This window comes from Martes martes (assembly GCF_963455335.1).
Source record: "Martes martes genome assembly, chromosome: 1".
In the NCBI taxonomy this organism is placed as follows: domain Eukaryota; kingdom Metazoa; phylum Chordata; class Mammalia; order Carnivora; family Mustelidae; genus Martes; species Martes martes.
In genome coordinates this window covers 158,053,844-158,066,402 of record NC_137888.1, presented here as the reverse complement: position 1 = coordinate 158,066,402, position 12,559 = coordinate 158,053,844, and the positions used below count along the sequence as shown (strand labels likewise).

At 41.2% G+C, this 12,559-nt stretch overlaps 1 protein-coding gene across 4 annotated transcripts; it reads left to right on the top strand.

Moving 5' to 3' along the window:
• Positions 1 to 258: 258 nt before the first annotated feature.
• On the top strand, positions 259 to 11,722 carry ZNF35 (zinc finger protein 35). 4 transcript variants are annotated; one of them, XM_080808555.1, is made up of 4 exons: positions 259 to 362; positions 3,411 to 3,726; positions 4,704 to 4,848; positions 9,907 to 11,722. In XM_080808555.1, exons 2-4 carry the CDS (start codon positions 3,535 to 3,537, stop codon positions 11,151 to 11,153), a joined length of 1,584 nt encoding a protein of 527 aa, XP_080664681.1. In that variant the 5' UTR covers positions 259 to 362; positions 3,411 to 3,534; the 3' UTR covers positions 11,154 to 11,722. The 4 variants fall into 4 exon arrangements, with proteins under 4 accessions (XP_080664681.1, XP_080664683.1, XP_080664680.1 ...); XM_080808557.1 differs by having other exon boundaries at positions 3,408 to 3,726; XM_080808554.1 differs by having other exon boundaries at positions 332 to 713; positions 3,408 to 3,726.
• Positions 11,723 to 12,559: the final 837 nt, after the last annotated feature.

Genomic DNA, 12,559 nt, shown 5'->3' with positions numbered 1-12,559 from the left:
ATTATCAGAGCTTTCTAGAGACAGATGCTTTCTGGCTTCAGGCTCCTGCGTATGCGCCTCGCGTAAGCACTGCCGAGTCAAGGGATGTACTCTTCGCTGAAGCTCAGGGTCACAATACACTTGCACCCTCCTAAACACTTGCTCCCATCCCTGGTCCGATGCCGTATTGGACACCCACCGAGAAGACAGCACCTCCGAGATTCCTAGAGAGGCCGGCCTGGCGACTTGGGAAGCCGGAAGCCCGTCTCGAGGTATTTCCTGTCCGGTCATTGTTCTCGCGCCGGCAGGCGTAGCTCGTCGGATCCTGCCAGCCTTTTGCTGCAAAGCCCGCGAGCTCCGGGCGGCTCTCTTCCGTGAACACGGTCAGTGGGATTGGCGGGGGTGGGCACGGACGTCGCAGGTGCGGGAGGGGCCATCCCGGGGGCGGACTGCCGCGACCTCCCTTCGGGGGCCCAGGGTTGTCTGTCCCTAGGGCGGCTCCGCGTCCCACCACTTTAGAAACACGGCTGCCGCCTGCTGGAGGTCTGGACACGGGCCTTGGACACGGACGGCACCAGGGGACAGGCTCACCACGGAAACAGGGCTGTTTGAGGTGTGAAGGGGGGAGGAGGTGGGTCGCCACATCTGGAAATAGGGAAGAGGCACTGAAAGGGAAGCTCTTGACAGGGGACTGCTGTCTGCGTGGAAGCGGTGGGAGTTTCGTCGGCGGTCTGGTAAGTGCTCGACGAGGCGGTCTTGCCTGTAAGCAGCTGAGGTGAGTGTGAAGGGCCTCGTACAGGGTAGAATTTACTAGTCTTGGAAAGAATAAGCCTCCGGGATTGAGAATTGTTCCAGGAGTGAAAGTATTATTGCCTTACGTAAGAAATTCCGTGCGTACGGTAAATTTCCAGTAAGTTGACATAGAGAAAGCATGGGATTACTTCAATAATAGCAAAAGTGGACTTAATAAAATATGGCACCCCCCCCCCCAATAAAACTGAAGGGGAAGAGAAAAATTTTAATTTCTTCATTGTAAAGTAAACTAGTAAGCTCGTTTTATTCACCGATTAAACAACAAAAACAACAATAAAGACCCGCTGGCTTGGCTCTGATACAAGGGTGTTGGTGGTGTGATTTGGTGTGATCCTTTTGGAAAGCAATTTGGCACTGTATATCAACCATGAAATCCTTAAACCAGTAATCCCTCTATCCTGAAGGTATAATTCAGCAGAAGAAAAAAGTTTGCACAGAAAAAATTTTAACATTGTTAAGAATATAAACTGGAAACAATCAAAACTCCTTTTACTAAAGTAATGGCTCATAAATAGGGTTGGTTAAGTTATAATATAGCTGTAATTCAGAATACTATGCCAGAATGAGGTAGTTCTGCATGTAATTATACTGAAAGATCTATCTAAGACTGTGGAATAGTATGCGAAATGTAGAAATTGGGTTTAAGTGCTGAAAAATGCACGAGTGTGATCTAATCTCTGGGGGAAAATAAGCAGTATATGTAAAGGTGTACATTACCTGAATGGAAATGGAGGGAAAACATCGATGACTGATAACTACAGTTTATATGTGTGTCAGGCATGTATTTACTTACACATATTTCTTGATCCTTTTTGGATGAGAATGACAGATTAGGAGAATTAATACTATAGGTTATTGTATAGCTGCTGAAAATAACCATGAAGAATGATAATATAAAGCTTCTTTATTTTTTATTTTTTTTTACTGTATATTAACTAACATATATTTTTTTAATTAAATTTTTTATTTATTTTCAGCGTAACAGTATTCATTGTTTTTTCACCACACCCAGTGCTCCATGCAATCTGTGCCCTCCCCAATACCCACCACTTGGTTCCCCCACCCTCCCACCCCCCGCCCCTTCAAAACCCTCAGGTTGTTTTTCAGAGTCCATAGTCTCTCATGGTTCACCTCCCCTTCCAATTTCCCTCAACTCCCTTCTCTCCATCTACCCTTGTCCTCTATATTATTTGTTATGCTCCACCAATAAGTGAAACCATATGATACTTGACTTTCTCTGTTTGACTTATTTCACTCAGCATAATCTCTTCCAGTCCTGTCCATGTTGCTACAAAAGTTGGGTATTCGTCCTTTCTGATGGAGGCATCATACTCCATAGTGTATATGGACCACATCTTCCTTATCCATTCGTCCGTTGAAGGGCATCTTGGTTCTTTCCACAGTTTGGCGACCGTGGCCATTGCTGCTATAAACAGTGGGGTACAGATGGCCCTTCTTTTCACTACATCTGTATCTTTGGGGTAAATACCCAGCAGTGCAATTGCAGGGTCATAGGGAAGATCTATTTTTAATTTCCTGAGGAATCTCCACACTGTTCTCCAAAGTGGCTGCACCAGTTTGCATTCCCACCAACAGTGTAAGAGGGTTCCCCTTTCTCCACATCCTCTCCAACACACGTTGTTTCCTGTCTTGCTAATTTTGGCCATTCTAACTGGTGTAAGGTGGTATCTCAATGTGGTTTTGATTTGAATCTCCCTGATGGCTAGTGATGATGAACATTTTTTCATTTGTCTGGTAGCCATTTGTATGTCTTCATTGGAGAAGTGTCTGTTCATATCTTCTGCCCATTTTTTAATATGATTATCTGTTTTGTGTGTGTTGAGTTTGAGGAGTTCTTTATAGATCTTGGATATCAACCTTTTATCTGTACTGTCATTTGCAAATATCTTCTCCCATTCCGTGGGTTGCCTCTTTGTTTTGATGACTGTTTCTTTTGCTATGCAGAAGTAAAGCTTCTTTATTTTTAATCTTAAGAGTAATATGAGGCATTTGGAAGAAATGGAAAAAGTAAACATCAAACAAGAAAAAGCTCAAACTACCTGTAAATAAACACAGTCACCTAGAGATGACCCCCCCAAATGGTGTCTAGACTCTCAGTCTTTTTCTTGAGATTCTTTAGTTTATGCTATTGTGTATTTTAAAAAAACAAAAGAAAACAAAAAAAACCATGGTGATAATTGTGAAAATATATATCCCCATAGTTAAAAACAAGAAGTTTAATAATTCATAGTTGTCAGTGGTTTAAGGTTTTCCCTTAAAAGAAATATCTTAGATTCAGTGCTCCAGCTCTTTGAGGGTGGAGTAGGGCTGATATTTCTTAGTCATTTTCTGTATTTTTCAAGTTTTACAATAAAAATACATTAACTGTATAATCAGGAAAAAATCAACAAACATTATATAAAGCTGTTTGTAATGTGACTACTGTGGGAATAAATTACATGTTTGCAGTTGAACTCTCTCCATCCTGTGAGGGAGGACTAGAGCTGACTCTCGCTGTAATGGCTGCTGCCTAAGCACTGGTGAATTGGCCAGTAGGCTTAACGGTATCCAAATAAACCTCTGCTTGATGCTAACAATGTTTTCTGGTTTTTCAGTAGACAGCCTTCATCTTGGCCCTGGGAAGAAATTCAGAAAGAAGTTTTTGAAACTTAAAGATTAGATGGGGCTTGACCTCTGCTGGGCAGCCCCCAGCTATAAGAGTTCCTGTCCTGAGCAAAGAAGATGAGTGCACAACCAAGAGAGGCCATGGCCTTAGCTCCCTGGGGCTCATTGACAGTGAAAAAGGAGGAGGAAGAGGAAGAAAACTTCGTGGGTCAGGCATCCAGCCAACAATTACACTCTGAGAACATAAAAATCTGGGCTTCTGGGGAAGGTCCTCAGACAGGCCTTGATATATCAGAACAGGAGAAAAAGGTAAATAGTGGTCTGGGAGGAGAGTGGGAAGAGAGACCTGAAGACCTCAAGTGGTTTCAGAGGGGACTATGTCCCTCTGCTTCCACATCTGGAGTATTATTTCCTGGCTAGGTCTCTGGCCTTTAGGCCTTTGGAATATAATAGAAACAGTTTCTTCTGATTGATGGGACATTTAGTGCTTTCTGTAAACCAGTGGTTCTCAAACCTTGCTACACAGAATTAATTGGGGAGCTTTTTATAAAATTGTGATGCTCATGCCATACTTGGTTCCAATTAAATGAGAATCTTGCTGTGTGACTCAGACATCTGTGTTTTTTAGAAACTCTTCAGGTGACTCCTTCAGAATCTGATATCTCTAACTTATGCTTCTCAAAATTTAATATGATTTAATATCTCAAATTTTAATCACCAGGAGATCTCGTTAAAATGCAGATTCTGATTCAGAACGTCTGGGTTAAGATTCTGTACTTTCTACAAATTCCCAGGTGATGGTGATCTGTGGGTTGCATTTCATGTAGCGAGGCTACACACTGTACTGTGTTCTGTAATGTTTTCAAGCATTGTTCCTTACCATCACTAGCTGGAAATCTCTTTCCCAAAGATCATAATCTTGCTTCTCTGATCTTTAGACCTCAGAAAACTCTACCCTGGAAAATCTCCTCATATGCCCTTTTCATGCACTCTCTGGCAAGCTAGTTTTGGATGTAAGAGTGGGCAATGCAGTGAAATCAAAGTGATAGAGAAGAACATTGCAGGCTTGATTCTCTGACTCATGCTGGGGATCAGAGAAGACCCTGACTTTACTTTCCTTTATTTTTGTTCATTTGTTTGTTTTTGTTTTCAAGTTAAGAATCTTTTTAAACATGTGTTTTTTATGGTCTCCAGGAATAGGTACTTATGTTTCATCTTCAGAACTAATCAGATCACCTCCCACTGACAATCCCCTCATAAACTGACCTATGCTTTCTTGTCTTTAGGGTCCAGACATGTTCTGGGACATGGCTGTCATCCTGAAAGCAACACAGGAGGCACCTGCTACCTCAGCCATTGGCAGCTACTCATTACAAGGGACTCTGGCCAAGAGTGAGATACTGGAGACTCATGGGATCATGACCTCTCTAGGTAAGGTTCAACCTCTGGATTCAGAATCTGGCCACTGGGGTTTCTCAAAAATCTATTCAGAGACTGGTGGTCTGGTCTCCTAACTTGAGAAGCATGAAGTATTGAGGTATCAGAACTATCAGGGAGAGCTGGATAGAGGAATGCCAAAAGATGCATATGCATTTGTCACAGGAGATGGCTTATTTTGCACACAGTCTTAAGACATCAGACAAACACAGGTGGACTCCAAATTCTCCTTTAATCACATTTACTGATTAGCAAGTTTTATATCTATTTACACATGGAGACACATCCTCTTCATATGCTTTGTGTTTATCATTGGTTGGTGCTAGCTAAGATAGGAATCGTCAGTTTTTGTGGTGATTTTGGGGAAATGTCCTGGAAATGTTCATTTTTATAAATCTTTATGCAGATTCCAGAGGATTTTGAGCAGGTGTGTCAGCTATGCTGATGTTCGAAGCTAGGTCTTCATGGATGGTACAAATGGCTGGCTTATCACCTGGTTCTCTCTCTAAGCTGGGACTCAGGATATGTCTGACTGGCAATGGCAGAAGCTTACCTATGGAGGAGTGATGTGTAACTGTGGGTCAAGAATATGGTATCCATGGGTCCTGTGTTGTAGAAGTAATCTCTGGATGACTGCCAAGGCCCTTCTGGCACTCACGTTCAATAAATCTGCCTGGTACAGAGCTACACCTGAATATTTTGAACCCACTCTGCTCTCTAACCCATTCCTCAGACTGACCACTTTCTTAAATCAGTATTGTGGAGAAGGTTAGGATTATTACCTTTCCTTTTCTTGTCTCTTCTTTAATCGTTCCCCCTAACTGTCAGCAGCTTCTGTTGCCTACTTTCTGCTCTCTATTCCATTCTCTCTGGTACATTTTGTGTATTATCACTTCTTTTCTGTTTCCTTGCTTTGGCGGTCATTCACTGTGTTAACTCTAGCACTGACACCCATCCCCCAGTCACTGTTTTCCTTCTTTGCCTCCTTCCTCAAGACCCTGTTCCAAGCCAAAATTTACCTTTCTGTGTGCTGCCTGCTGCTTGCATAGCAGCAGGTAAGAGCAGTGACAAGAGCTCTAGGAATTAAGAGAAAGATCTGAGTGCAGTTGCTGCCCTGCATTTGATAATTCTGTGACCTTGAACAAGTCCTTTCTCTCTCGACCTCCATTTCCTGTTCTGTCAGCTGGAGTGTATTAATTCATAAAACAGGATTTTGCAGGGGGGGGGGTCTGCTTGCTATGTGCTGGGTAGTGTGATAGGTGAATAAGGGTGAATAAAACAGTCTTGTCCTTTTTTTTTTTTTTTTTTTTTCTAAGCTCCCACACAGGTGAAGGAGAATAGTTTCATCTTGATGATAAAATGTATAATACGCATGAATACGTTTTGGAAATTTTGATGTGTTACTGGTGGTTAATATTTGAGAGAGTTTTATCTGCAGTTTCCTATTGAATTTATTAAAGTTTTGCATTTAAAACCAAGTTTTTAAACATTTAAACATAATTTATTTTTATTCTACTTATATATCTAGAAAAATTTTTATAAAAATGAGAATATTTGTATTTTTTCTTTGATTCATGTTTCGTTAACCTCAGGTTTTACAGTTTTTTAAAACTTTTTTTTTTTTAAAGATTTTTATTTATTTATTTGACAGAGAGAGAGATCACAGTAGACAGAGAGGCAGGCAGAGAGAGAGAGAGGGAAGCAGGCTCCCTGCTAAGCAGAGAGCCCGATGCGGGACTCGATCCCAAGACCCTGAGATCATGACCTGAGCTGAAGGCAGCGGCTTAACCCACTGAGCCACCCAGGCACCCCAGTTTTTTAAAACTTTTTAAAGAATTTTATTCTACCTACATATCAATTTCTTTATATAAAAATTTCCTCATTTTCATTCTCAAATAAAAATATATAAAATGTATTAAGTTTCAAATTTAATATACAATTCTTTAAAACATTTCAAACACCTAAGTAGGCAGACTTTCTAATCTTATGTATAAAATCTTGATAAACACATGGCTTTTGTAAATCTAATTAATGACTTACAAATTTAGTAAATTAAATTACCTTTCCTATTGTATAATACATTCAGGATGGCAGACTTGTATGGCATTTCAGATCTCTTTTTAAAAAAATGAAAGGAAAGAATTGATTTCAAAAGTTATTGCTTTGCCTATCCTCTAGTTGATTATAAGTACATTTTTAGTTTATTTCTTTACTAGGGTTACAATAATCCTTCAAGATCCAAAAAAGGAAAAATACCATCTCAAATAAGTGAGAGGTATAGATTCTACACTATTGGCTAATTAATAACCCAAGGGGATTTGAGCTTGAGTACACAGAATGAGCCTTCTTTCCTTTTCTTATACCCTGGGCATTGTCCAAGATCCTAGCTCTTCATCCCTGTGATGCAACTGTTAAATAACCACTATGTGGAAACCTTTGTAGGCCACAGTTGTACCTACTTCTGTAATAATTTTGACAGCATGATGCAAATAAAAGGAATTGTTTCTGTTACTGCTTCTAATTGGTCCATAATTCCCACCAGTCTTCTCTTTCATGTCTTTCTAGTGTTCTCAATCTCATGGTAAAAAGGGTAGGAATGAGGTCAGGGGATGGAACTGAGGTCATAGACTGAAGAATTCCTGGACTTTGCTCTTGTTGGAGAGATGCTTGATGGGGGATGGGTTAAGTGATGATGCCGGGCTAAAGGAAAGAAGGAGGAAATAGAAAAGAGCAGGGGAGAGATGTTAGAAATGAGAAAAATTAGGTGAGATGTATGGGAAAAAGAAAAGTAGAGAACATAAAAGAGAAGAAAGTAGTGAGCAAAAGAAAAGCAGAAGACACATGAAACCATTACAAGGAAAAAATCAGAATATTTCACACACTAATTTTTAAAATAAAAACCAAGAGAGGAGAAATGAAGAGGCAGTAGGGGAAAAAGATAGTGGGGAAAAAAATAAGAGAGAAGATACGGAGACAGATGGTGACTATACTTAGGGTGGTGAGCATGGAATGTATGTATGGAATTGTTGAATTAATATGTTGTACACTTGAAACTAACATAAGACTGTATGTTAATTATACTTCAGTTAAAAAAAAATAAAGAAAAAAATGAGGTAAGGGCAGTTAAACTGCAGGGAGAAAAACAGAATAGATGTGAGAAAGATACCAGAGGAGTAGGAATAGAAATAACTGGAAAAAGAGTAGCATTTTAGTATTTGTTGTTGGCATATTCAGTGCTCTGCTATGTGCAGCCCTCAGGTATTGCCTTTTTCCAGCATCACCCATCTTTAGCTGAATGATTGTGATGGGAGTGTCATGTAACTGTTGTCATAACCAGGCATAGTGGGCTGTTTTCCTGCCCGCCCTTGATGCTTTGTATCCCAACATCCCTCTCACTCACTCATCTCCTAGGTTGGAGAATTGCCTGGTCTGTGCTGGTGGGATGTTTTTTAGATGCTAGATTCTCCCCTCTACAGCTGCTGCATGACCTGCAGCTCACAGCTTTCCTACTTACTTTTAAGCTGACACCAGTAGGAACATCTCCCCTCTGGAGGCTTGCCTCCCACTGCTGCTCGCCCTTGTTTCTTCTTATCTGGGTAGTCCTCTTGAGCTTGGTATAATTCCAATACTGTTGAAAGGTTCATTCTTCCAACACTAGGCTCCATGGGTGCACATTCTTAGATCAAGGGTAGTAGGGGTAGAGAGGAGACAAACGTAAAGAATTATGATGTTACTGACTGCAGGCCCCCTTTTCTGACACCATTGGGGTTCTGAGGCAACGTAGAACAGTCAGACACTGGTCAAGAGTTTTAAAACTTAGGATGTTTTGGTGTTTTCATGATATTGGCATAATGGAGCAGGCTGTATAATGTCTCAAACTTCGAAAGATTAGCTTTCCTTTACACAAAGCAAAGCTGTTAGTTCAACACAAGGGTTCAGCTGTTTACTCTGTTCACATCCTTTAGTCCCTTCTAGGGTTGCCATCTATCACCATAACAACTCCTATGCCCTAAGGTTCATCTTTGCTCCTGAGCCCTGACATATGGACCCACAGCATAGCTCAAAGTCACTGTAGACCCTCACAGAGCCAAATTCTGTGCTCCAAGGCTATTCTCAGGCATTACTATAGACTAACTCAGTTAATGTTTTCAGGGTTTATGGGATAGATATTATCCCTACTTTGGAGATGAAGAAACAGGCACAGAGAAGTTAAATTACTAACCCAAAGTCATGCAGCTGGTAAGTGGCAGAGCAGGTATTTGAAACCAAGCAGTCTGGCTCCACAATCCATGTGCCTTTTTTTTTTTTTTAAGATTTTATTTATTTATTTGAGAGAGAGGCAGTGAGAGAGCATGAGAGGGGAGAAGGTCAGAGGGAGAAGCAGACTCTCCTGTGGAGTTGGGAGCCTGGTGCGGGACTCGATTCCAGGACCCTGGGATCATGACCTGAGCCGAAGGCAGTTGCTTAACCAACTGAGCCACCCAGGCACCCCACAATCCCCATTCTTAACCTCTGTGCTGCGTAGCCTTTCAGTGTTTCAGGTTTCTCAGCTGTTCTGGTCCTTTTGGCATGCAGTGTGACCCTTTGTGTCCATTCTTATTCTTTCTTTGATATCTAGCTTCCTCATACACAAAAGTCTAGGTTGCATAGATCTTCATTTCCAGGGATGGAATGTCCCTAATTAACTGGTTGGTCGTAAGCAAATCCACACTAAGTGGCTAAGGTAAGGAAGCAAGCCTGGGTAGAGATTGGTGTCCTTCATAACTGGTCTTACTTGTAAGATCCTTCATCATACAGTCAGGAGAGCTGTCTGAAGATGGCTTTCCTGGCATGAGGCAGTAGGTTGGATGTCTACCGGAAGTGCTGGAAAGACAGTGGATTCTGCTGTGGGTGTGGGAGAGAGAGGTGATGTGGGGGGAATTCTTTCCTTTGATGAAGCCATCTTATGTACACTGAAGTCATGTACTTCCTGATATTTATCACTTGATGATGCTGTTCTTTTTCTTGGCCAGAATGTCAGCTGACATTTGTACTTTCTATTTATTGTTTCAGGTGCTGAAACCAAGAACCCACAGTTATTGGTTCCAAAAACTGAGATATGTGATGAAGCAGAAAAACCATTCATAAAGTCAGGAAGAATCCAGAAAGTTAATCCTCAAGGACCTGAGTTAGGAGAAGCCTGTGAAAAAGGGAACATGTTAAAGAGGCAGAGAATTAAGAGGGAAAAGAAAGATTTCAGACATGTGACAGTGAAGGACTGTCATGTACCTGAAAGCTTCAAAGTAGAGGAAGATCAGAAATGTCAGAAATCTGGGGAAAGATACAGCCTTAGTTGTAGCTCTTTAAAAAATCAGAAGAGCCAGCCTGGACAGAAACCTTTTACATGTAGTGTGTGTGGGAAAGGCTTTAGTCAGAGTGCAAACCTCGTAGTGCATCAGCGAATCCACACAGGGGAGAAGCCCTTCGAATGTCATGAGTGTGGGAAAGCCTTCATTCAGAGTGCAAACCTTGTTGTGCATCAGCGAATCCACACTGGACAGAAACCATATGTTTGTTCAAAATGTGGGAAAGCCTTCACTCAGAGTTCAAATCTGACCGTACATCAAAAAATCCACTCCTTAGAAAAAACCTTTAAGTGCAGTGAATGTGAAAAAGCCTTCAGTTATAGCTCACAACTTGCTCGGCACCAGAAAGTTCACATTACAGAAAAATGCTATGAATGTAATGAGTGCGGGAAAACATTTACTCGGAGCTCAAACCTCATTGTCCACCAGAGGATCCACACTGGGGAGAAGCCCTTTGCCTGTAATGATTGTGGCAAAGCCTTCACCCAGAGTGCAAATCTTATTGTACATCAACGAAGCCATACTGGTGAAAAGCCATATGAGTGTAAAGAGTGTGGAAAAGCCTTTAGTTGTTTTTCACACCTTATTGTGCACCAGAGAATTCACACTGCGGAGAAACCTTATGATTGCAGTGAGTGTGGAAAAGCCTTCAGTCAGCTGTCTTGCCTTATTGTGCATCAGAGGATTCACAGTGGAGATCTTCCTTATGTGTGTAATGAGTGTGGGAAGGCCTTCACGTGTAGCTCATACCTGCTTATTCATCAGAGAATTCATAATGGGGAAAAACCTTACACATGCAATGAGTGTGGCAAGGCCTTCCGGCAGAGGTCAAGCCTCACTGTGCACCAGAGAACCCATACTGGGGAGAAGCCCTATGAGTGTGCCAAGTGTGGTGCAGCTTTCATTTCTAACTCACACCTCATGCGACACCACAGAACCCATCTTGTTGAGTAATAAGTACTTGTTACTCCAGGCATTGATCTTAATCCACTACACCCTAATTGGACACGTCTTTGCTGTTTGTTCCTCTGTAAAAATGAGACCCACCATGTTCTTAAAAGTAACAGTTTTCAAGAATGTATCACAGAAGTATTTCAGAGGCTGACTTAAAAAACATGGAAGCTAAGCACCTAAAGGCAAGGACTCTTTTTAACTGTACCAGCATTGGTCATGTTTGAAACGGAACGTGGCTTTTTTTAGAAATGGGTCATACAAACCTAAGTGATAAAGATCCTATTTGAGGAAAGGTATTTTAACTTAATCTTGTTTTTTAAAACTCTTAGTTTCTTGAGCAACAGGCAGGTTATTGCTATAGCGCTGCGTGGTGGGATTCTAAACTTTGAATCTTGTATTCTAGTATTTTGGATTAGGAAGCAATGATTAGTTAAGGAGACTGCATGGGGTAGCAATTTACCAACAACTCACCTGTGAACATTTATAAGCTTTCCATTCCTTAGGCAATTTAAACATTAAAAGAAAGAAAACCAAAACATTAACTATCTGTTGCTCCTAAAATGAATAGAAGTAGGAAACAGCTGTTTCTCTTAATTGTGTATACCTCATGAACCTTATGGTAAAGCTCTAGGGACATCTCATGAGTCTTCCATTCTGCCGTCTGTGTGGCCAAGCACTTGAGGATTGATGGAGACAAAACACGGGGGCCACAAATACTGCCAGGCAGTATTCATTTGCTAACATCAACAACTCTCCAAGTGACCCTGACTTCATTGCATTCCATCATAGTGAGATACCTCTAATAGTCCCCTTCCCAGATAAAGGAGTCAAAGAATAAAGCTTGCAGAGAGGCATACCCATATTACCTATGCTCGTTCTGCTCAGACCCAGCCAGGGGTCTCAGTTTGGGTGTCATTCTCACTTTTTGGCTGGTCTTCAGAAGAAATAATGGAGTCCTTCTAATTTTGAAAGGACCAAAGAGGGAAATACAGGAAGAGGGAGGCTGCAGAGTGGGACTCCTAAGGTCTTTACTTTTTTGAGAAGTTCAAAGGTATTGGAATGTGAAAACTTAGAAAGATGAAGAAACTGGCTAAGGTAAGATAAACTTTCGTTACCATTGAGCCTTTATTCCTGGAAAAAATGATTTATAAAACTATGCAATAGGTAGAGCTATATATTGCCTTGTATTTAATATAGAACTTAATTCTTTGTTTATACACCTTCATATATAGAATCAAAATCCCCCAATTCTTCTCTTATGCTTTCACATAGATCCTTACTTTAATCCTTAGAACACTGAAAGAAGTGTTTGCCCCGTTTAGCTGAAAGTGGTCAAACAACAAAGAACAGCCTACGTTCAAATCCAGGATTTAAGTCCGGGTTCTCTGTTCTGCTGTGCTGTGTCT